The sequence below is a fragment of the Staurois parvus genome, unplaced genomic scaffold (genome assembly GCF_062004578.1).
Source record: "Staurois parvus isolate SC_StPar_1 unplaced genomic scaffold, SC_StPar_1.0 ptg000453l, whole genome shotgun sequence".
Lineage (NCBI taxonomy): Eukaryota > Metazoa > Chordata > Amphibia > Anura > Ranidae > Staurois > Staurois parvus.
The window spans coordinates 425,822-452,690 of NW_028318249.1; the positions used below are offsets into that span (position 1 = coordinate 425,822).

Here is a 26,869-nt window from a genome sequence, read left to right on the forward strand (position 1 = left end):
AAAACTCCAAACATATACAGCAACGATATATATATATATATATATATATATGTATATATATATATATATATACATACATACACACAGTATATATGTGTGTGTGTGTGTTATAGTACAGGTAATAATGAAAATAGGTAATACAAATATATATATACACACACACAGTCTGTCTATCCTTATTGTCCTGACAAAGTGGCCAATGTTAGTGCAACAAAACACATTCATGGGATTTGTATGTATTTCATGATCAATAAACACCAGGCCTTGATGTTATAAATTCTCTCAAGCATTCCCTCCCATGCGGGCACCTCTGCAGATCAATAGCCATTTTTTTGGAGGCGGGTTTCCTCACGCATGGTTCCTCAAGATCCTTCTGCCCTCTCAGCACTGATCAACCAAGCAAAATTCCTTGCAGGCTTTACTATCCAGTTGATTGAACCCCTCAACTGGGTGTCCTGTGACACAACCGATTGGAGAATTGGTCCTATATCACTTTTTTGATTTATGTAATACAAACGACTGCAACCCCAGTACTGCACTTGAAAGGATTTCTCATGAGGCTTTGTTTCCTGTTGCCTCTTCTTCACTCTCCACCCATTGGAGTGTTCTCCTATGTTCCAAATCACTAGCTAACTAATAAATAACTCACTACACAAAACCATCTCTCTATAAAAATGATTGTATTGTACAAAACACAGTTAAAACACCATGGTTTTTCAAATCACTGTTAAAAACATACCCCAATTTAAATGCCCCTATCTAAGAGGAACTGTATGTATATCTCAAATCCTCTCCTGTAGCTCCGGCACCCCTCGTTTTGCCACCCCCACCTTGTCTGCAGCCACAGAGAGGCTCGTCTCCACTCACCACTGCTCCCCCCATCTCAACAGACGGCAGCATGGAGGAGGACAGAACTCCTACAAATCTTATGCCTTTCCGTGCAGCCCCAGCACCCCCTCATCTCCGTCTCCCCTGGTCTCAGGATTCAGCAGACTCCAGCAGCTGGTTCTAGCCCTCCTCTGGTCTTCCTCCAGACCCTGCAATTTCTGCTTCCCAGCTCCGCCCTCAGATTCTTCCCCGCATTAGCACGAGGTAAGGTGGGGTGCACTGTGATGTAAAGGAGGGTGGAGGACTCTTGACTTCTGATGGTTGGGGGCTGTTGACATCTGATGTAATGGGGGTGGGGTGCTCTAGACATCTAGTCTTACAGATACAGCCAAGCCTTTGAGGGCAACCATAATGCTGATGCGGCCTGTGATGAAACTCAGTACACCCCTGATCTATTGAGTTTTAAACCATTTGCTTCTAATGACTCATGTATCCATAAGCAACATAGACAGTCAACCGGGCCTTATATATGACTCCCATGATAACTCCTGGGAATCCAGCATTAGTAAATTGAAAAACAATCATATACAATTAACAACCAACCACTATTGCAGGTGTATATGTTTGCAAACTTGGGGATGCAAAGACCCTCTTGCCTCTAAATTAGCTTTTCTCAGCAGGGATGCCATATGGCTTCATCAGCAGTGCTGTCAAAATGAATTAAAATAAAAAAAAATTTCAACAAACCAGCTGGGGGATCCACAACATCATTGGTTGCATATTTAAATAGTATTATGTTAATGTTAAATAGAGCTTTTTTTTGGTGGTATTTACTCACTGCTGGGTGTTTTACTTTTTGCGCTATAAACAAAAAAAGAGCAAAAAATTTGAAAAAAAAGTTTCTTTGTTTCTATTATAAAATTTTGCAGGTAATTTTTCTCCTTCACTGATGTGTGTTGATGAGGCAGCATTGATGGGCACTGATAGGCGACACTGATGGGCACTGGTAGGCAGCACTGATGGGCACTGATAGGCAGCACTGAAGGGCACTGATAGGCAGCACAAATGAGGTAGCGCTGATAGGTGGCATTTATAGGCGGCACTGATGATGGGTACTGATAGTCAGCACTGATAGGCGGCCTTGCTGGGCATTGACTGGCGCCAACTGCTGGGCACTGACTGGTGGCACTTCTGGGCTGCACTTATGGGCACTGGTGGGCACAGATGGGGTGGCACTGCTGGGCACAGGTGGATGGCACTGCTGGGCACTGGTGCGTGGCACAGGTGGGTGGCACTGATGTGCCCTGATGATCGGTGCTGATCCCTGCTCTGACAACTTCCGATTCTCGGCAGTACTTTCCTCACGCTCTGACAGTGTGAGGAAAGTGCAGCCAAAAACCGGCAATTGCATTTCCCTGTGAGCAGAATGTCATTGAACATGGCTGATCACGTGGTAAAAGGCCGCTGTGATTGGCCTTTTACCCCATCACGGAGATCGCCGGGGGCGCACAGGAGAGTGTGTTCTGGGAGGACGTCATATGACGTCCACCCAGGACTGGCCGGCCGCAGTGCAGCCGTCATTCGGCTATCTGCAGTCAGCAACTAGATAAGCATGAGTTACTTCTGGCCAGTTTTCCTGACACAAAGAGAAAAATGGTGACGGGGAGGGACCTCCAGCAGATTGACAGCCTCAGCTCTGTCCCTGTGTTCTGTGTGAAGGGGGTGTGTCCCTTCCCTTCAATCGGCTCCCAGAGCTCTCTTCACTGATGTAACTTCAGCTCCCCGCCCCCCTGATTTCGAAGTTGAGAGATCCTGTGTAAATTCTGCACTTTGAATGTAGGGGACAGGTGACTGCAGATAAACAGGTACAACTTATGTAGGTGGATTTGTTTCAACTCTGTGTATAACCTGAGGCCAATCATTTCACTGAGTATATGTAAGGGTTTACAATCCCCCCCCCCAAAAAAATGTCTGAGCCCCCACCCCCACATACATGCACATGCGAACGTAAATGCGCACGTTGGGGACACCTTCACAATGTTGAATGCCCTACACATGTTACATATCACTGTACATGCCGGCAGGACAGCAATAATTCTAGGTCCATTATTTACAGTTAATTCTAAACTGATGACCTGTAGGGGCTTTTAAAGCATCGTCTATGGAAAACACGAGGGTACCGCAGTTTCTTGCTATTTTATGGGCATGCCTAATTTTAATCCTTGACATGTTGTGTCTCTACTCAGTGCAACCTCATCTTTTATACTGTATGAAACAATTGGGGAATATATTGCATTTGCATGCCCTAACGTTAGTGCATTCCTTACTAAAATTTTTAATTTTATCAACCGCTGCGCTAATATTGCGTGACATAAAAAATTGGAACTACCATTATTTTGTTCTCCAGGGTCTCTACATTCAAAACATAAAATATTTGTGGGGTTTTATGTAATCTTCAGACCTAATGTGATTTTTTTAAACTTGGGTGCACAAAAATGGCTCTGGCAGTGAAAAGGTTACTCTACAGACACCTCTTACCTGCATAGGCTTTTTTTTTTTGATAAGGGCAGCTTCACACTGTCCCTAACCTGCTGGTTTTGTGCTCGTTAGCTGCGCTTTCTATTATGTCCCATGGTTTTGGTGCGGTATCAGAAAATGCACCAAAGATTCAGCATGCAGGAGTTTTTGTGCGTTTTCTGAAACAACACTAAAACTTCCAGGCTCCATATAAATCTATGGGAAAGTGCAGACAACCCTCAACAAAACCGTGGATTAGCTGCACTTTAGCAAAAGCACTGCGGCAGAGTGTGAAGTCTCTCTAAAGGTGGACTAACCCTTTAAATGATAGTAACCCTCGTGTATTTTATTATTTTGTATAAAGCAGTGTCTTCATCTCCCAGCATGCTGTAGCAGCCCCCGGCTGACATCAGTTTGTGCTCCAGTGTAGTGAGTTGACATGATCTGTTTGGAAATAACAAAGTCATGTGACCACGCTCAGGGGACCGAGTGACAACAGGTACCTTCACGGTTTTGACAGATCACCTCCCTTGACACACAAATCACCTACAAAATGTAAGATTTCTCTGGCAATCTGAGTTCACAGCTACAGTCGCAGTGGCAAAACCTCCTCCTGTGCCAGACTTATATCGACCTACTGCACCATTCCCACGCACATGGGAGTAAAACAACTCCACGCTGTTTACTGATCTGGACATAGGTGCATTGTTGTCTATGGAAGAATGCACACAGGCGCCTAAAGACAGTGATGAGTGCACAGCCGTAAAATAAAAACAGAAGACTATGCTTGAGTGTAGTAATTGCAGTTTCCATGCTTATACATGTATGTTCATGTATATGCATGTATATTGCAATGGGCTAACTAGAAGACTACTTGCACACTTGTACTGATGTTTTATCATCACATTTCTGCCAGGACATTCCCGAGTAAAAAAGCAAGGATGGGTTGTATAATAAATTCGCGTTTTCACGCATATGCGTACAAAGGCGTAAAAAAGTCTTCTAGCTTTTCTTGGGTCATATCCTAAGAGCATACACAAGTATATGCCTGTGAAATACTGTGTAACAATGCAGATTACTTATTTTTTTATTGATCTATATGCAATGCAACTTTAGGCACTCGTGTGTACAGGCCCATTAGGGCTCATTCACATGCAGCGCAGTTTTACGCATCTGTGTGTGCAGTCCTATTAGGGCTCATTCACACTGCGCAGATTTACGCGCCTGTGTGTACAGGACCATTAGGGCTCATTCACACACAGTACAAATGTATGCACTCGTGTGTACAGGCTTATTAGGGCTCATTCACATGCAGCGCAGTTTTACGCACGTGTGTACAGTCCTATTAGGGCTCATTCACACTGCACAGATTTACGCGCCTGTGTGTACAGGACCATTAGGGTTCATTCACACGCACTAGAAATGTATGCACTTGTGTGTACAGGCCCATTAAGGTTCATTCACTTGGAAGTGCAAATCTACACATATACACATTCTTGACTCCAATCTATACTTCCTGCCCCAAGTCCAATCACTAACAAACTCATGCAGACTCCACCTCCCCAACATCACCAAAATACGCCCATTCCTAACCCCAGAAACCACTAAACAGCTCATCCACTCCCTCATCATATCACGACTCGATTACTGCAACTCCCTCCTCACTGGCCTCCCTCACCGCAGACTATCCCCGCTTCAGTCGATCCTGAATACGGCAGCCAGACTCAGTCACCCCCCTCTGCCAATCCCTCCACTGGCTTCCGATTGCCCAACAGGTCAAATTCAAAATGCTAACACTGACGTACAAAGCTGTCCATAATACTGCCCCAAATTATATCACCGACCTCAAATCCAAGTAGCACCCTACACATACTCTTCGCTCCTTACAAGACCTCCTACTCTCCAGTTCCCTGGTCTCCTCCTCCCATGCCCGCCTCCAGGACTTCTGCAGAGCATCGCCCATCCTCTGGAACTCCCTACCCCAATCCATCAGACTATCACCTACTCTCCTCTCCTTTAGGCGCACCCTGAAAACCCACCTCTTCAGGGAAGCCTACCCCACCCCCTGCTAATTACCGATCTCCTCCACTCTTCCTACCACTCCATCCCCCACAGCTTTTCCTCCTGTACCACTATCCCCTCCCTCCTAGATTGTAAGCTCCAAGGAGCAGGGCCCTCGAACCCCTCATGTATCGCACTGTATTGTTATTGTACTGTCTCATGTATTGTCTCCCATTGTAATGTACAGCGCTGAGCGAACTATTGGCGCTTTATAAATACTGTATAATAATAATAATAATCTACACAATATTGCCAAAAGTATTTGGATGCCTGCGTTTACAAGCACATGAACTTTAATAACATCCCAGTCTTGGCCCCGCCCTTTGCAGCTATAACAGCTTCAACTCTTCTGGGAAGGCCGTCCACAAGGTTTAGGAGGGTGTCTATGGGAAGGTTTGACCATTCTTCCAGAAGCACATTTGTGAGGTCAGGCACTGATGTCAGACGAGAAGGCCTGGCTCACAGTCTCCGCTCTAATTCATCCCAAAGGTGTTCTATGGGGTTGAGGTCAGGACTCTGTGCAGGACAGTCAAGTTCCTCCACCCCCGAACTGGCTCATCCATGTCTTTATGGACCTTGCTTTGCGCATTGGTGCGCAGTCATGTTGGAAGAGGAAGGAGCCATCCCCAAACCCTTCCCACAAAGTTGGGAGCATGAAATTGTCCCAAATGTCTTGGTATGCTGACGCCTTAAGAGTTCCCTTCACTGGAACTAGGTGGCAAAGCCCAACCCCTGAAAAACAACCCCACACCATAATTCCCCCTCCACCAAACATTACACATGGCACAATGCAGTCAGGCAAGTACTGTTCTCCTGGCAACCTCCAAACCCAGACACGTCCATCGGATTTCCAGACAGAGAAGTGTCATTCCTCACTCCAGAGAACACGTCTCTACTGCTCTAGAGTCCAGTGGTGGCATACTTTACACCACTGCATCCGGCGGTTTGCATTGCACTTGGTGATGTAAGGCTTGGATGCAGCTGCTCGGCCATGGAAACCCATTCCATGAAGCTCTCTACACACTGTTGTTGTGCTAATCTGAAGGCCACATGAAGTTTGGAGGTCTTTAGCTATTGACTCTTCAGACAGTTGGCGACTCCTGCACACTGTGCGCTTCAGCATGCGCTGACCCCGCTCTGTCATGTTGCGTGGCCTACCACTTGGTGGCTGAGTTGCTGTTGTTCCCAGTTGCATCCACTAACAGTTGAGCGTGGAATATTTAGTAGCCAGGAAATGTCACGGATGGACTTATTGCACAGGTGACAACCTATCACGGTACCACACTTGGAGTCACTGAGCTCCTGAGAGTGACCCATTCTTTCACAAATGTTTGTAGAAGCAGTCTGCATGCATAGGTGATGATTTTATACACCTGTGGCCATGGAGGGGATTGGAACACTTGAGTCCAATGACTTGGAGGGCTGGCCCAATACTTTTGGCAATCAAGTGTATGTATTGGCAATCAAGTGTATTAGCGCTTATTCACCAGGGTAGAAAAAACACTGCGTTTAGATGTAAACAATGTATAATTTTGTGCACATGTAACTGCAGCACTATAGTAAGCAGTGAGCCCATACACACAGTTGCATCTTCATGTGCAAATGGGCGCTGCTCTTCGCCACAGGACTGCACAGATATGCATATTTAAAGCACCTACATGCATAAATGCGTGCAACTGTGCAAAAACGCATAGGCACATACATGTGTAGTCATTCATTTGAATGAAAGGAGAATTGAATGTGTGTGTTTTGATAAAAGTGCATTTTTTATGATGCACTGCACCTGAATTGCACATAAAATGCACAGGTGTAAATGGGGAATGATATCAGTAGAATGGATTCATCTAGAGAAGGTCAGAAAAAAGAATAAAGGATAAGATGGCAATCTAATATGTGGGTACGGAGTATTCACACCGGTGCGTTTTGATAAAATACAGTCAAACTTTTACCATGCCTACAGCGGCAATATAAAACCTGTAAGATATAATGAGGTGTGAGGTATACTGAACAGGGTTATATATATTGTGATGTATGATAAGGTGTGAGGTATATTATATTGAGGTATAATGGGTGTGAGGTATATTATATGAGGTCTAAGGGAATATTATGAGGTATGAAGTATACTAAATAGGATTACGTGTACTGTGAGGTAACATATTTTATGAGGTATACTATATTAAAGTGTGAGGTTTGATAATTTGTGAGATACAAGGGTTAGACAAAAATATGGAAACACTACATGATTTGCAGGTGTGAAAGTGACAACATGTTTCCCGTTGTAAGCGGAAGTGATGTAACAGCCTTTTACTTCCGCTGAGTGATGAGACACCTAACTAACAGGTGGGAAGCCTCACTTTTGTCATTCATTGCATGCGCTGTTAGTAATACAGAGTCATGTCAGAGCTTACTAAGTTTCAAAGATGGTAAACTGTTGGTGCCGCTTAGCTGGTGCCTCTGTGACTGAAGTTGGCAATTTGCCACAGTATCAAAGGTAAGGGTGGCATATACAGTTTACGGGAAAACGTCATAACCACGGTCGACATGGTCAGCTAAGAGAGACAAAAGGACATTGTGCAGGATTGTGACCCGGAATAAGAAAACAACTGCTGCAAAAAGTAACTGCAGAGCTCAATCTCAGTCCTGTGAAGACAGTCCTGTGACGACTGAGATTGAGCTCTGCAGTTACTTTTGAAGCAGTTGTTTTCTTATTCCGGGTCACAATCCTGCACAATGTCCTTTCGTCTCTTTCAGTCAGTCGACCATGTCAACCGTGCTTGTGCTTATCAGATGACATTTTCCCGGAAACTGTATATGGCATCATAACCCTAGATACTGATACTATACATTTGGGTTAGCAGTGCAGTCAGTGAGTACAGTGGCCAAAAGTTTTGGGAATTACACAAATATTAATTTTCACAAAGTCTGCTGCTTCAGTGTTTTAAATCTTTTTGTCAGATACTATGGTATACTGCAGTATAATTGCAAGCATTTCATACGTGTTAAAGGCTTTTATTGACAATTACATTACGTTTACACAATATTCAATATTTGCATGGTTGACCCTTCTTTTTTAAGACCTCTGCAGTTCACCATGGCCTGCTGTCAATCAACCTTTTGGACCACATCCTGACTGCTTGGAGTTTTTCAGAATTTGTGAGGTTTTTTGTTCACCTGCCTCTTGAGGATTGACCCCAAGTTCTCAGTGGGATTAAAGGTCTGGGGAGTTTCCTGGCTATGAACCCCAAATTTCGATGTTTTGTTCCCCAAGCCACTTAGTTATCACTTTTGCCTTATGGTAAGGTGCTCCCTCATGCTGGAAAAGGCATTGTTCATCACCAAACTGTCCTTGGATGGTTGGGAGAGGTTTCTCTCGGAGGAAGTTTTTGGACCATTCTTTATTCATGGTTGTGTTCTTAGGCAAAATTGTGAGTGAGCCCACTCCCTTGGCTGAGAAGCAACCCCACACATGAATGGTCTCAGGATGCTTTACTGTTGGCATGACACAGGACTGATGGTAGCGCTCAACTTTTCTTCTTCGGACAAGGTTTTTCTGGATGCCCCAAACAATCGGAAAGAGGATTAATCAGAGAAAATGACTTTACCCCAGTCCTCGGAAGTCCAATCCCTGTACCTTATACAGAATATCAGTCTGTCCCTGATGTGTTTCCTGGAGAGAAGTGGCATCTTTTCTGCCCTTCTGGACACCAGGCCATCCTCCAAAAGTCTTCACTGAGCGTGCAGATACACTCACACCTTCCTGCTGCCATTCCTGAGCAAGCCCTGCACTGGTGGTGCCCCGATCCCGATCAACTTTAGGAGACGGTCCTGACGCTTGCTGAACGTTCTTGGAAGTCCTGAAGCCTTCTTCACAACAATTGAAGCTCTCTCCTTGATGTTCTTAATGATCTAATAAATGGTTGATTTAGGTGCAATCTTAGTAGTAGCGATATCCTTGTCTGTGATTCCCTTTTTGTGCAAAACAATAATGACTGCACGTTTCCTTGCAGGTAAATTAATACATGCGTCATTCTCAAAACATTTGGCCACGGCTGTACAGTTAGCATTGCAGTCAGTGAGTACAGTTAGCAGTGAATTAATTGAGTACAGAGTGCAGTGCTGTCAGTGAGTACAGTTAGCAGTGCTGTCAGTGAGTACAGAGTGCAGTGCTGTCAGTGAGTACAGTTAGCAGTGCTGTAAGTGAATACAGTTAGCAGTGCTGTGAGTACAGTTAGCGGTGCTGTCGGTGAGTACAGTTAGCAGTGAATTAATTGAGTATAGTTAGCAGTGAATTAATTGAGTACAGAGTGCAGTGCTGTCAGTGAGTACAGTTAGCAGTGCTGTCAGTGAGTACAGTTAGCAGTGCTGTCAGTGAGTACAGTTAGCAGTGCTGTCAGTGAGTACAGTTAGCAGTGGTGTCGGTGAGTACAATTAGCAGTGTTGTCGGTGAGTACAGTTAGCAGTGCAGTCACTGAGTACAGTTAGTGGTGCTGTCTGTGAGTACAGGATACAGTGCAGTCAGTGAGTACAGTTAGCAGTGCAGTCACTGAGTTCAGTTAGCAGTGCTGTCGGTGAGTACAGTTAGCAGTGCTGTCGGTGAGTTCAGTTAGCAGTGCTCTTGGTGAGTACAGTTAGCAGTGCTGTCGGTGAGTACAGTTAGCAGTGCTGTCGGTGAGTACAGTTAGCAGTGCTGTCGGTGAGTATAGTTAGCAGTGCTGTCGGTGAGTTCAGTTAGCAGTGCTGTCGGTGAGTACAGTTAGCAGTGCTGTCGGTGAGTACAGTTAGCAGTGCTGTCGGTGAGTACAGTTAGCAGTGCTGTCGGTGAGTACAGTTAGCAGTGCTGTCGGTGAGTACAGTTAGCAGTGCTGTCGGTGAGTACAGTTAGCAGTGCTGTTGGTGAGTATAGTTAGCAGTGCTGACAGTAAGTACAGTTAGTTCTGTCAGTGAGTACAATTAGCAGTGAATTCAGTGAGTACAGGGTGCAGTCAGTGAGTACAGGTTGAGTGCTGTCAGAGTGACAGAAGTGGTGGGAGGGATCCTCCATCCAGTCCTCCCCCCTCCTCTCTCTCTCTGGGGAGACGAGTCTGGCTTCCACAAAGCTGAATGATCCTCTCCAGCTCCTCCATTCACTGGCAGCCTCCTCCCTGATGCTGGAGGCCGGAGCACAGAGCAGAGATGTACGGTAAGAGCTTCTCACCCTCCTGTCTACATGGGGTGGGTATAGGGGAGGGCTGCATTGTACACAGAGGATGTCAAGCATTCCGGCCATGAATGCCCAGTGTGGGGAGTGTTGTCCTGTGTACACCGAGTGCAGCACCGTGCTCCAGTGTATGGAAAGAATGCAGTACTGTACACGGAGCCAGCACTGGGCAGCATTGTCACAGGACATACAGTGGGGGGTGTATAGTACTGTATACAGGGGGAGCCCAGCATTGTGCTGTATACAGGGGGAGTCCAGTATTGTGCTGGGTGGGCAGTGAGGGTTCACAGTGTGGGGTGTATAGTGCTGTATACAGGGGGAGTCCAGTATTGTGCTGGGTGGGCAGTGGGGGTGCACAGTGTGGGGTGTATAGTGCTGTAAACAAGGGGAGTCCAGTATTGTACTGGGTGGGCAGTGGGGGTGCACAGTGTGGGGTGTATAGTACTGTATACAGGGATGTCCATAATTGTACTGGGTGGGCAGTGGGGGTGCACAGTGAGGGGTGTATAGTATTGTATACAGGGGGAGTCCAGTATTGTACTGGGTGGGCAGTGGGGGTGCACAGTGTGGGGTGTATGGTACTGTATACAGGGGGAGTCCAGTATTGTACTGGGTGGACAGTGGGGTTCACAGTGAGGGGTGTATAGAACTGTATACAGGGGGAGTCCAGTATTGTACTGGGTGGGCAGTGGGGGTGCACAGTGTGGGGTGTATAGTGCTGTATACAGGGATGTCCAGTATTGTACTGGGTGGGCAGTGGGGTTCACAGTGAGGGGTGTATAGTACTGTATACAGGGATGTCCAGTATTGTACTGGGGTGCACAGTGAGGGGTGTATAGTACTCTGTACAGGGGGAGTCCAGTATTGTACTGGGGTGCACAGTGTGGGGTGTATAGTACTCTGTACAGGGGGAGTCCAGTATTGTACTGGGTGGGCAGTGGGGGTGCACAGTGTGGGGTGTATAGTACTCTGTACAGGGGGAGTCCAGTATTGTACTGGGGTGCACAGTGTGGGGTGTATAGTACTCTGTACAGGGGGAGTCCAGTATTGTACTGGGGTGCACAGTGTGGGGTGTATAGTACTCTGTACAGGGGGAGTCCAGTATTGTACTGGGTGGGCAGTGAGGGTGCACAGTGTGGGGTGTATAGTACTGTATACAGGGATGTCCAGTATTGTACTGGGTGGGCAGTGGGGGTGCACAGTGTGGGGTGACTACCACTGTTTACAGGGGTAGTCCAGTATTGTGTTTGGTGGACAGTGGAGGGGGGAGGGGGTGCACAATGTGGGTTGTATAGATGGGCAGGGGAACATGTTGAGTCTTGCTTTACTGTGCACTGTGTTTGGGGATTGAAAGTCCAGCATTGTGATAAGGAATGCACTGAATGGGATGCTGCTGTGTTGTTCGCTGAACTGTACCCATGCAAACAGTGTGGGGTAATGATGTTGTGCACATACCATGCAGTGTACCACTGCCCACTATTGCAGAGGAGGGAAAGGGAGCACTGCTGGCCGGAAGCTCACTTGGCACCATGCAGCACTATGACAGTGCAGAGAGTGTGGTACATCTGTACTGTACATACTATGCATTGAATCAGTGCCCACTGACATAGTGTGGGGGGGGATCATCACTGATCGGGATGCTTTCCAGAGCAGAACTCCACCATGCAGCATGTTGCCAGCCGCGTGTGGAAACCATCACTACTTGTTTCACGTAATGCTATGAAATAAACAGTGTCGGCCAGGTTAATGGAAATTTTAGCTTTTTAGGGTTTGTAGGCCCCATCAAAGAATATCCACTTCCAGACCAAGTCTTTTCTGGCAATTTCTGTTTACATGTAACAATCAGTATTTTTGCTAGAAAATTACTTAAAGAACCACCAAACATTATACATATTTTTTTAAAGCAGAGGCCCTGGAGAATAAATTGGTTAGTTTTGCCATTTTGTATGTCACACGGTATTTGCGCAGCGGTTTTTCAAACACAATATCTTGGGGGAAAAATACACTTTTAAGAAACTTAATGCAAAAAAACACAATGCATAATGCATTTGTTTTGTAAAATATAAAAAATTACGTTACGTTGAGTGAATAGATACTAAACATGTCATGCTTTAAAATTGCCTGTGAAGTTTACTATCTATAGTTTAGTAAGCCTTGTAAAATGTACTATCCATAGGTGACGCTTTAAAAGCCTTTACAGGTTACCACTTTAGATTTACAGAAGAGGTCTGGTGTTGAATTACTGCCCATGATCTGGTGTTCATGGTGATACCCCACGTTTGGGACAATCGCTGTTTGTGTGTGTGCGCATGAGCACGAGGGGACGAGGGCACTTTATTTATTTTTTTAATAAATTATTTATTTTTTACACTGTTGTGTTAACCACTTGGTAACCACACTATACCCGAATGACGACTACAGTGCGATTACCCAGTTCTGGGAGGGCGTCATATGACATCCTCCCAGAACGCACCCTCCTGCGTGCCCCCACGGTTGCGCACCCAGCGATCTCCTATGGACACAGCTGATCACGTGATGAGGTAAAAGGCCAATCACAACGGCCTTTTACCACGTGATCAGCTGTGTCCAACGACACAGGAGATCACAGAGTAATAAATACAGTTGCCAGTTATAAGTAGCATTTCCTCACACTGTCACAGCATGAGGAAAGTACTGCTGATAACCGGCAGTTGCAACAGAGGAGATCGGCGTTGATCATCAGGGCACTGCAGTGCCACCCATCAGTGCCTCCAGTCAGTGCCATCAGTCAGCGCTGCCTGTCAGTGTCGCCCATCAGTGCCACCTATCACTGGAGCATCATTGGTGCCACCTCATCAGTGCCACCTCATCAATACTACCTATCAGTGTCACCTCATCAGTGCAGCCTCTCAGTGCCCATCAGTGCAGCCTCATCAACGCACATCAGTGAAGGAGAAAAATTATCTGTTTGCAAAATTTTATAATAGAAACAAAGAAACTTATTTTTTCACATTTTTTGCTCTTTTTTTGTTTATAGTGCAGAAAATAAAACACCCAGTGGCGATTAAATACCACCAAGAGAAAGCTGTTTGTGTGTGAAAAAAATGATTAAAATGTCATATGGGTACAATGTTGCATGACTGCGCAATTGTCATTCAAAGTGTGACAGCACTGAAAGCTGAAAATTGGCCTGGACAGGAAGGGGGTATAAGTGCCCGGTAGGCAAGGGGCTAATTGCTGTTGCAATTTAATTATACTTAATTAATATGAATAATACTGTTGCTTTTAATTTATTTTTTTGAATGTCAAAATCCTTGCGACAGCAATAGGCAGTGACAGGTACTCTTTATGGAGGGTGTTGGGGTCAGTGAGACTCCAAATCCCTCCTTTGCCCTTAAAAGCGTTCAAAACATCAAGATTGGTGTTTTGGAATGCTTTTGATTTTTTTTTAAATGTTCCGTTTACATCCGGAAGTGATGTCAGGTCATTGCTTTCGGGTTATTATAGCAGAGAGCTGATTAAAGCCGATCTCTCGAGTCTCCTAGTGGGACGGGAGAGCCAGAGCAAGCCACGAAAGGCAGCGGGATGGGGAGATGTCTCCTCCCACTGCTTGTAATAGTCGAGTGGCTAGTTAGCCGCTCCAATTGCCATTACAAGAGAGTCGACTGTTGGCTCTACAACGTTACGGGGGGTGATGCCTGCAGGGGCAGACATTATCCCGGTATAACCACCCAAATATGAAGTATCCCTGGTATCAGGAAAGGTACCTGGGATATGTGGGAGGGACCCTGTGTTACTATGAATCACTGATTTGGAGCACCCAGTTTCCTTGTCAATAGGTCCTATGTTGAGTTTGGGATCCCCTGTGGGGTCCCACACTCCATGTTGTGTCATCATTCAGGGACCCCCTTCTGCAGTGTTATGGGGGAGATGTCTGTGCTCCTAACACCAAACAAGACAATGCAGTTGGGAGAATTGCTGATGATGGTTTGGACAGATCACTGCATAGATTAGGGATCCTGACTTTTAGCACACAGCATTATTGTACACCGCCGATTGCTGCATATTTATTTCCTGCATTCTTCCAGTTTTCTAAAAGGTCTCCATAGTGTTTGGAAGGCGTGCAGTGACCAGCACAGGATAGGTCTCTGTGTTACCCAGAGGGGCCCCAGTGTCAGTGTGTCACTACTACCTATTGCACTGTCTGTGGATAATAAGCCTCTGTGTTACCCAGAGGGGCCCCAGTGTCAGTGTGTTCCTGCTACCTATTGCACTGTCTGTGGATAATAGGTCTCAGTGTTACCCAGAGGGGCCCCAGTGTCAGTGTGTTCCTGCTACCTATTGCACTGTCTGTGGATAATAGGTCTCAGTGTTACCCAGAGGGGCCCCAGTGTCAGTGCATCCCTGCTACCTATTGCACTGTCTGTGGATAATACGCCTCTGTGTTACCCAGAGGGGCCCCAGTGTCAGTGTGCCATTGCTGTCTATTGCACTGTCTGTGGATAATAGGTCTCTGTTACCTGGAGGGTCCCCAGTGATAGTGTGTCCCTGCTACCTATTGCACTGTCTGTGGATAATAGGTCTCTGTGTTACCCAGATGGGCCCCAGTGTCAGTGCGTCCCTGCTACCTATTGCACTGTCTGTGGATAATAGGTCTCTGTTACCTGGAGGGGCCCCAGTGTCAGTGCGTCCCTGCTACCTATTGCACTGTCTGTGGATAATAAGCCTCTGTGTCACCCAGAGGGGCCTCTGTGTCAATGAGTTAGTGCTGGCTATTACATTGTCTGTGGATAATAGGTTGCCTGCTGGACTGGTATGCATGCTGTCATATCAACACATTACTTGAGATAACGATTGTCAGCAGAAATATGTTTACAGGGGAATCCGATTGTCCTGTCATTGTGTCATCACCTTCTCCTTGTGTATCTGAATGATCTATACAACACAGTAACACACGAAGGACTTTCCCAGCCCTGTATGTTGTTAGGAGTTATAACATAAGTCCAGATACAGCTGTGCTCAAAAGTTTGCATCCCCTGGCAGAAATCGTGAAGTGTTAGCATTGATATTGGAAATATGACTGATCATACCAAAAAGCTGTCTTTTATTTATGGGTAGGGATCATATGAAGACATTTATCACATAGTTGTTTGGCTCCTTTTTAAATCATAATGATAATAGAAATCACCCAAATACCCCGGATCAAATGTTTCCATCCCCTGGAATGTTTGGCCTTGGTACAGACACACAAGGTGACACACACGGGTTAAAATTGCAATTAAAGGGTCATTTCCCACATCTGTGGCTTTTTATATTGCAATTAGTGTCTGTTTATAAACAGTCACTGAGTTTGTTAGCTCTCACATGGATGCACTGAGCAGGCTAGTGAACTGAGAAAGGCCCCAAGCCTCCTCCTCTGGGGTCCCCTGCCGGAGCTGTTCGCTCCTTCTCTTCTGTGTCTGCCCCCATAGCAAGCCGCTTGTTATGGGAGTAGACGTTGCAGGCTTGCGTCTGAGTCAGGCTGTGTGTGTCTATAAACACACATAGCGTGGCTCGGCCAAACTCCCTCCTCACTGGGTTTTTAGCAAGCTATTTGCCAAGTATACCTATTCCTCTGCACCAGAAAAAATTAACCCTTGCAGTGTTAAAGGCCCCCATGGGGTTAATGTACAGGTTGTTCAGAGGGAGAAGGAGGTGATGGTTTTAATGGGCAGGATAAGGGAGGTGAAGGCATTATTATACAGGTACTACAGAGACTGGATGGGGATGAGATATACAGGGGAGAGAAGCAAGTGAAAGGGTGCAAAAAGATCCTTCAAATTAGTCATGAAATTACTGAAACCTCCAACTTCATTCATAAAATCTTCTTTCACAAATGCTCCATTTTGAGAGGAAAGGGGGAGGGCTCTCAAATGGAAACAGTTGTAGTGTTTACATTTGTGATTGCTTGGCCACCACAAGCCACAGAGCCACTCTATGCATTTTGCTTGTCATTTGAGTTGTCTAATGCAAATGGGGTTGATTTACTACAGGCAAGTAGACTGTGCACTTTGCAAGTGCAGTTGCTCCAGAGCTTTCTAAATGAGGAATACCTCTGCTGACTTCCATCATCCAGTGTGCAAGCAAAATTGTTTTTTTCATCTTATTTTTTTCTTGCATGTGATTGAATATTCTTTGCTAAGTGAAGCTTCACCTCATTTACTAAGCTTTTGAGCAACAGCACTTGCAAAGTGCACAGTCTATTTGCCTTTAGTAAATCAACCCCATTGCATGCACGCCTGGCAGAAAACAGAACACTGTTTTAAAATAAATGTTTAGGAACATATGGTGGTAGTACAGTGGTTTATGTCCATAGTCTAGCAGTGGTCTTCAAACTGCGTGCCAGGGGCCAGATGCTGCCTTTTCCTAGCCCTTATCTGGCCCTTGGGGTACTATTCTTCCTGCTGATATGAAGCACTATTGCTCTCACTGACACCAACAATGGGACACTAGTCCTCCCACTGATACCAATGATGGGGCACTATGACTCCTCCATCTGATACCAATGATAGGGCACTTTTCTTCCCACTGACACCATTGATGGGGCACTATTCTTCCAGCTGATACCTATGATGGGGCACTATTCTTCCAGCTGATACCTATGATGGGGCACTATTCCTCCCACTGATACCAATGATGGGGCACTATTCCTCCCACTGACACCAATGATGGGACTCTATTCCTCCCACTGACACCAATGATGGGACACTATTCCTCCCACTGACACCAATGATGGGACTCTATTCCTCCCACTGATACCAATGATGGGACTCTATTCCTCCCACTGATACCAATGATGGGACTCTATTCCTCCCACTGATACCAATGATGGGACTCTATTCCTTCCACTGATACCAATGATGGGACTCTATTCCTCCCACTGATATCAATGATGGGACTCTATTCCTCCCACTGATACCAATGATGGGACTCTATTCCTCCCACTGATACCAATGATGGGACTCTATTCCCCCCACTGATACCAATGATGGGACTCTATTCCTCCCACTGATACCAATGATGGGACTCTATTCCTCCCACTGATACCAATGATGGGACTCTATTCCTCCCACTGATACCAATGATGGGACTCTATTCCTCCCACTGATACCAATGATGGGACTCTATTCCTCCCACTGATACCAATGATGGGGCACTATTCCTCCCACTGATACCAATGATGGGACTCTATTCCTCCCACTGATACCAATGATGGGACACTATTCCTCCCACTGATACCAATGATGGGGCACTATTCTTCCATCTTATACCAATGATGGGGCACTATTCCTCTCTATTGATACCAATGATGGGGCACTATTCCTCCTACTGATACCAATGATGGGGCACTATTCCTCCCACTGATACCAATGATGGGGCACTATTCCTGTCACTGATACCAATGAAGGGGCACTATTCCTCCCACTGATACCAATGATGGGGCACTATTCCTCTCACTGATACCAATGATGGGGCACTATTCCTCTCTATTGATACCAATGATGGGGCACTATTCCTCCTACTGATACCAATGATGGGGCACTATTCCTCCCACTGATACCAATGATGGGGCACTATTCCTGTCACTGATACCAATGATGGGGCACTATTCCTCCCACCGATACCAATGATGGGGCACTATTCTTCCATCTTATACCAATGATGGGACACTATTCCCCCCACTGATATCAATGATGGGGCACTATTCCTCTCTATTGATACCAATGATGGGGCACTATTCCTCTCTATTGATACCAATGATGGGGCACTATTCCTCCTACTGATACCAATGATGGGGCACTATTCCTCCCACTGATACCAATGATGGGGCACTATTCCTGTCACTGATACCAATGATGGGGCACTATTCCTCCCACTGATACCAATGATGGGGCACTATTCCTGTCACTGATACCAGTGTTGAGAGACTAAACCTCCCACAGATACCAATGATAGGGCACTATTCTTCCAGATGATACCAATGATGGGGCACTATTCCTCTCTATTGATACCAATGATGGGGCACTATTCCTCTCTATTGATACCAATGATGGGGCAGCATTCCTTCCACATATATCCCAGATGGGGCACTATTCCTCCTCCTACTGACCACAGGTAGTATGTAATTTATGCCACCAAACCTGAGGCATTGTTTACTCCCACTGATGAGGGATTTTCTACACCCACTGGCCACTATCCAGCCCCCCCTAAACTCTGTAGGACCGTAAACTGGCCCTTTGTTTAGAAAGCATGGAGGCCCCTGGTGTAGGGCACAGGTGCAGTTTACAAATATCAGCTTTGGTGGAGTAAACTTATTACCACATGCAATTTTGCATAAAGAGAAACTTTACCACTAAAGTCGAATTTTTGAGTCAAGCTGGCCCAAAGGACTACTTCTATAACAGAACAGTGCGATTGCTCTGTGCGCTATAATGGATTATAGTAGCATTAGCAGCATACAGTAAGCAGAGGTGTGTCCCAGCAGCAGTATGGGCAACTTCCCATCTAAAAAGTGTCGGGTTGAGTGCCATTCAGGAGAAGTCTTGTATTTTTATCAATGAATGCAAAGTTTCCTCTGATTGGCTGAAGTGGAGAGGCGAGTGGATGACATCACAATTTCCACCTTAGTCAGAGGAAGCCTTATATTTATTGATAAAAATACAAGACGTCTGAATGGTGGAGAAGGTCTCAGCCAGACTCTTTAATTCTGGCAGGAGACTGGAAGTTGCCCATACTGCTGCTGGAACACAGCGCCATTTACTATGTAGCAAAAGCTACTACACAGCGGCACCATCGTTCTGTAATGGAAATAGTTTGTTTTTGCCAGCTTGGCCCAAACAAAGTATTAAAAGTGGAATTAAACTTGAAATGTTACCTGAAAATACATGGGAGGATGAAGTTTCTCTTTAAAGTTTATTTAAAACTACATGTCCATATAAGATCCGGATGACAGTGCTATTGTACAGTTTCACTGCAGAGCAAACAGTGTTGTCACTCTGTTACAGGAAGTGGATGAAAGTGGCAGAATCAACAGGTAATCAGATTATGTTATAGGAAGGCTTAGAAAAATAAAAGTTGCAGTGCAGGCTCGGTTCACACTAGTGCGACTCTAAAGCGGCGTGATTTCCATTTTTGCTTTCATGCGACTTAAAGCAATACTAAAGGCTTAAATTGTTTTCTAAAGATAACAAACATATATAACCTGCTGTGTGTAGTGGTTTTGCACAGAGCAGCCCCAACCCTCCTCTTTTTGGGTCCCCTGTAGGCTCTCCTGTCCCCTCCCTCCTGTTGGGTGTCCCCACAGTAAGCAGGTTACTATGGGGGCACCCACTGCTCCATGTGTCCATTCACACATGGAGTCATGGCTCGGCCCTGCCTCCTCTCTCTTCTCATTGGCTGACTGGCTGTGATTCACAGCAGTGGGAGCCAATGGCTCCCGCTGCTGTCTCAGCCAATAAGGAAAGGGAGTCCCGGGATAGCTGAGACTCCAGTGCACATCGCTGATTCGAGACGGGGCTCAGGTGAGTATTTGGGGGAGTGCATGACGGTAAAAAACCTTGAACCTTTACAACCACTTTAAATGTGACTTATTACACTCTATGGCACTCAGGTCGCAAGAGAGTTGCATCAAAGCAGTGCAGGAACCTTTTTTTTAAAGACGCTGTGATTTGAACAGGTGCCATTGAAATAAATGGGTTTCGATTTGTCCTACGTCTCTATTCACAGGTCGCACTAGTATAAACAAAGGCCCTGTGCACGCTGGTAGTGCACTCAGTGGTACTTCCATTTAGGACACTTGTCCCTGGACACATAATACACTAAACGTAAGTACAGCTAGGTGCACCACCCAGCCCCATCAGCTGTCTGCCTCTCATAAGGTTTGACTGGTTGCCGGCAGTGCACCTGTGCTCTTGGCCCAGCTAATCGCTCGATCCTCATGCACTGGGGATAGATGTCCAATGTACATGGGGCCTTGATGTTACTGACAGATTACATTATATACAGTTGTGTTCAAAATAATAGCAGTGTGTTGAAAAAAAGTGAATAAAGCTCAAAATTCTTCTAATAGCTTTTATTTCCATACACACAAATGCATTGGGAACACGACACATTCTATTCCAAATCAAAACATGAAGAAAGATATATCAAATTTGTGTTGTTCCTCTAAAAAAATTGAAGAAAAGTGAATATTAGACGGTTCAAAAAAATAGCAGTGTTTTGTATTCTTCTTTACAAACTCAAACATTCACTATATAAACTGAAAAATGTTTGAAGATTTTGCTTTCCTTTGAATGACTTAATGAATATTTGGTTGTAGTCGCACTGTTTCTGAGAACTGCTGTACATCTGTGTTGCATGGAGTCACCCAACTTCTGGCCCCTGTGAACAGGTATTCCAGCCCAGGATGATTGGACTACATTCCACAGTTCTTCTCTATTTCTTGGTTTTGCCTCAGAAACTGCATTTTTGATGTCACCCCACAAGTTTTCTATTGGATTAAGATCCGGGGATTGGGCTGGCCACTCCATAACGTCAATCTTGTTGGTCTGGAACCAAGATGTTGCACGTTTACTGGTGTGTTTGGGGTCGTTGTCTTGTTATAACACCCATTTCAAGGACATTTCCTCTTCAGCATAAGGCAGCATGACCTCTTCAAGTATTCTGATGTATTCAAACTGATCCATGATCCCTGGTATGCCATAAATAGGCCCAACACCGTAGTATGAGAAACATCCCCATATCATGATGCTTGCACCACCATGCTTCACTGTCTTCACAGTGTACTGTGGCCTGAATTCAGTGTTTGGGGGTCGTCTGACAAACTGTCTCCGGCCACTAGACCCAAAAAGAACAATCTTACTTTCATCAGTCCACAAAATGTTGCGCCATTTCTCTTTAGGCCAGTCAATGTGCTCTTTGGCAAATTGTAACCTCTTCAGCACATGTCTTTTTTCCAACAGTGGGACTTTGCGGGGGCTTCTTGCAGATAGCTTGGCTTCACATAGGCGTCTTCTAATTGTAACAGTCCTCACAGGGAACTTTACACCTTCTTTCATCTTCCTGGAGCTGATTGTTGGCTGAGTCCGCGCCATTTTGGCTATTCTTCTATCCAATTCGAATGGTAGTTTTTTGCTTTCTTCCACGTCTTTCAGGTTTTGGTTGCCATTTTAAAGCATTTGCGATCATTTTAGCTGAGCAGCCTATCATTTTCTGCACTTCTTTATATGTTTTCACCTCTCCAATCAACTTTTTAATCAAGGTACGCTGTTCTTCTGAACAATGTCTGGAACGACCCATTTTCCTCAGAATTTCAGAGAGAAATGCACTGTAACCAGCATGTACAACATTTGCTGCCTTCCTTCCTTAAATAAGGGCAATAATTGCACCTGTTTTTCAAAGAATGAATGACCTCACTAATAGAACTCCACACTGCTATTATTTTGAACATGCCCCTTTCAATGAGTGATTCAATGACACAGAATCAGCAGCATGCATGTCATGACTGTTGGGTCTGTTGGATTTCTATTACTCTACTACACCTGCTAGTAAATTATTTGCCATGTAGAAATATCATTTCTACCAAAAACAGTGATTGATCCGGTTAGTGATGTCTGACTGCTATTATTTTGAACACAACTGTATATCATTTCTGGGTTCTGGGTGAGTGCAGTTATGTGCCGTGACTTCTGGATGGTGGTAGCAGTTAACTGATTCTTCTAGCTGCCTTTTATTGTTTTGTAAGCCACTGTGATTGTAGCCCAGTTACTGTCATGTGTTAGGTCACTGTTGCTCCTTCTGCAGTGGCATGCCATAATACAAGTCGCCTGCTTTTCTCTGAATGCTGCGCCGCGCTCCAGACGGTTCTGGCTTAAAAACACAAGATGTCACGGCGATGTGCAGAGCTGATGTAGAGTTTGCTGCAGATCATGTCATTTTATAGCAGAAAGGGTTTAAGACAGATTAAGATCACCTAATTGTTGTGACAGTGATTGATAGAAGAGCTGGTTGGCATCTTCTGAAAAGATCTTGTCAGAGTGGTTTCTTCAATAACTGGGGTTGTGTTTTTGACAAATGTAAAGTGGAAGTTTGGCTTTCTGACACAGCTGATATATGAGGGCTGGAAGAGGAAGCCACCGGCTTTGTAAACATTATTCATCATGTGTATTATTCTGATATATCTAAACAGAGTTTTCAGCATGATAACACTGTTTATGTCCTTTTCTCGGTCAGTAGCGAATACTCACTATTCCCTCACCTTCCTCGCAGCCAATGCTCACCATTCTCTCACCCTCGTCAGTAGCGAATACTCACTATTCCCTCACCCTCCTCGCAGCCAATGCGCACCATTCTCTCACCCTCGTCAGTAGCGAATACTCACTATTCTCTCACCCTCCTTGCAGCCAATGCGCACCATTCTCTCACCCTCGTCAGTAGCGAATACTCACTATTCTCTCACCCTCCTTGCAGCCAATGCACACCATTCTCTCACCCTCGTCAGTAGCGAATACTCACTATTCATTCACCCTCCTTGCAGCCAATGCTCACCATTCTCTCACCCTCGTCAGTAACGCATACTCACTATCCTCTCACCCTCCTCGCAACCAATGCTCACCATTCTCTCACCCTTGTCAGTAGCGAATACTCACTTTTCCTTCACCCTCCTCGCAACCAATGCTCACCATTCTTTCACCCTCGTCAGTAGCGAATACTCACTATTCCTTCACCCTCCTCGCTGCCAATGCTCACCATTCTTTCACCCTCGTCAGTAACGCATGCTCACTATCCTCTCACCCTCCTCGCGGCCAATGCTCACCATTCTCACACCCTCGTCAGTAGCGAATACTCACTATTCGTTCACCCTCCTTGCAGCCAATGCTCACCATTCTCTCACCCTCCTCAGTAGCGAATACTCACTATTCCCTCACCTTCCTCGCAGCCAATGCTCACCATTCTCTCACCCTCGTCAGTAGCGAATACTCACTATTCCCTCACCTTCCTCGCAGCCAATGCTCACCATTCTCTCACCCTCGTCAGTAGCGAATACTCACTATTCCCTCACCCTCCTCGCAGCCAATGCGCACCATTCTCTCACCCTCGTCAGTAGCGAATACTCACTATTCTCTCACCCTCCTTGCAGCCAATGCGCACCATTCTCTCACCCTCGTCAGTAGCGAATACTCACTATTCTCTCACCCTCCTTGCAGCCAATGCACACCATTCTCTCACCCTCGTCAGTAGCGAATACTCACTATTCATTCACCCTCCTTGCAGCCAATGCTCACCATTCTCTCACCCTCGTCAGTAACGCATACTCACTATCCTCTCACCCTCCTCGCAACCAATGCTCACCATTCTCTCACCCTTGTCAGTAGCGAATACTCACTTTTCCTTCACCCTCCTCGCAACCAATGCTCACCATTCTTTCACCCTCGTCAGTAGCGAATACTCACTATTCCTTCACCCTCCTCGCTGCCAATACTCACCATTCTTTCACCCTCGTCAGTAACGCATGCTCACTATCCTCTCACCCTCCTCGCGGCCAATGCTCACCATTCTCACACCCTCGTCAGTAGCGAATACTCACTATTCGTTCACCCTCCTTGCAGCCAATGCTCACCATTCTCTCACCCTCCTCAGTAGCGAATACTCACTATTTCCTCACCCTCCTCACAACCAGTGCTCACCATTCTTTCACCCTCCTCAGTAGCTAACACCATCCTCAGGAGTGAATACTCACCGTTCTTTCACCATACTTGGCAGCAAATAAGCTCCATTTGTTAATTCCCTTGACAGTGAATATTCACAATTTCCTCACCCTCCTTGCAACCAATGCTCATCATTTCTTCCTCCTTTTCAGTAGCCAATACCCACCATTCCTTCACCTTCCTTTGTATTAAATACTTACCATTCCTTCACATTGCTCAGCATTGAATACTCACCATTCCTTCACTTTCCTCCACAGTGAATATTAACCCCTTCCCGCTGACGTCACACAAATATGTGGCCTCATAGAACTAGGCTTTTTTCCGTGGAGCCGCATATTTGCGTACCTGCCTTTGTGCTGGGAGTATGCCGCACAGCGCACTCCCAGCACAAAGGCCGGGGTGTCACTGAGAGCCCCGGGTCCCGTTCTAACGATCGGGACTTGTGACTCCCGATTCCGTGTCACATGATCGCTGTGAAAGCCTCTGACCCCTGGTTCACATATATGCGGCCATGCGGGCTGTGTTTTGCGCGGGCACAGAGCCCATTCATTTGAATGGACTCCCGTGCCCGTGACATGCAAGGGAGAAGTCCCTGCACTTCTTTGGAAAACACAGCCCACATGGGAACCTCGGTTCCCAGTACGGTTGCATTTTCCAGTGTCTGCGGCGTGCCATTAGAACTAATGGTACCCGCCCGTGGGTCCGCATTTCTCTGTGTGGGTGGTGCGGCTGCATGGATTTTCGTGTGGATCCACAGCGGCACCACCCGCACAGATGTGAACCTAGCCTGATTGGCTATCACAGTGATCAGTCAAGTCAAGCCCGTTCCCCCTTGGTTTTTTTTCTCTCTGAATGGAAAGGAAAGAGAGATACAATGTATCTCTCTATCTCCTTGCAGAGAGAGAGAAAAAAAAGGATAAATAAATATTAAAAAAAATAAAATAAAAAATAAAGAAAAAAATACCTATATCAAGGTTTGATCTAGTTCAATGCCACAATGCAGGGTTAGTGTTTGGGTCAGGGTCAAAGGTCAGGATTTTTTATTCTTTTTTTTTTTTTAATTGGTATCAATGTCAGTTAATGTCAGTGTGTTTTAGGTACAGAAACCAAAAAACAAAATGTGCACTATTGTTTCTGGGCTGTAGTTCAGGTACAAACAACAAATAACATGCACATACAGTATATGGTATCGTGGGTATCTGGGTATTGAATACTCACCATTCCTTCACCTTCCGTGGTATTGAATACTCACCATTCCTTCACCTTCCGTGATATTGAATACTCACTATTCCTTCACCTTCTGTGGTATTGAATACTCACCATTCTTTCACCTTCCATGGTATTGAATACTCACCATTCCTTCACCTTCCGTGGTATTGATTTACTCACTATTCCTTCACCTTCCATGGTATTGAATACTCACCATTTTTTCACCTTCCATGGTATTGAATACTCACTATTCCCTCATCTTCTGTGGTATTGAATACTCACCATTCTTTCCCCTTCCATGGTATTGAATACTCACCATTCTTTCACCTTCCGTGGTATTGAATACTCACCATTCTTTCACCTTTCATGGTATTGAATACTCACCATTCCTTCACCTTCCATGGTATTGAATACTCACCATTCTTTCACCTTTCATGGTATTGAATACTCACCATTCCTTCACCTTCCATGGTATTGAATACTCACCATTCCTTCACCTTCCTCGACTTTGAATACTCATCATTCCTTTACTTTCCTCCACAGCGAATACTAATCATTCGTTCACCTTCCGCAGCATTGAATACTCACCATTCGTTCACCTTCTTCAGTATTGAATACTCACCATTCGTTCACCTTCCTTAGCATTGAATACTCACCATTCTTTCACCTTCCTCAGCATTGAATACTCACCATTTCTTCACATTCCTCAACATTGAATACTCACCATTCCTTCATCTTCTTCAGTATTGAATACTCACCATTCGTTCACCTTCCTCAGCATTGAATACTCACCATTCGATTAACCTCCCCACCAGAGAATACTTACTGTTCCTCCTTAGCAGCTAATACCATTTATTCACCCACTTCAGCAGTGAACACACTGTTCCTTCATCTTTCTTGGCAGTGAATACTCACCATTCCTTTACCCTCCTCAGCAGTGAACACTCACTGTTCCTTCACCCTCCATGTCAGGGAATACTCACAATTCCTTCACCTTCCTCAGCATTGAATACTCACCATTCCTTCACCTTCCTCAGCATTGAATACTCACCATTCCTTCACCTTCCTCAGCATTGAATACTCACCATTCCTTCACCTTCCTTAGCATTGAATACTCACCATTCCTTCACCTTCCTCAGCATTGAATACTCACCATTCCTTCACCTTCCTCAGCATTGAATACTCACCATTTAGCATCATAGACATATCTTAAGTGCATGCGTGCCAAGCATGATGCAAAATCAACAGTTTTTTTCTCTAAAAGCACAGTGCCATCTTTGTTCTGACATCTAGGGTCAGCTTCTACTTCCTGGACTGAGGTGCCAGTTCAGAG

The 26,869-nt window shown here is 45.4% G+C and overlaps 1 protein-coding gene across 2 annotated transcripts in view; it reads left to right on the forward strand.

Annotated features, from left to right (window-relative positions):
- The window catches only part of LOC149453054 (protein EFR3 homolog B), a 374,094-nt gene that overhangs the window by 72,933 nt on the left and 274,292 nt on the right, over positions 1-26,869 (forward strand). Inside the window, exon 1 of one of the 2 annotated variants that reach the window (XM_089688740.1) lies at positions 10,460-10,585. The exons of the other annotated variant lie outside the window; for it this stretch is intronic. Within the exon in view, the coding sequence (XP_089544866.1) occupies positions 10,579-10,585 (7 nt within the window). The 5' untranslated portion in view covers positions 10,460-10,578. Of the gene's footprint in view, positions 1-10,459; positions 10,586-26,869 lie in introns of those variants that run through there. 2 annotated transcript variants of the gene reach the window in all.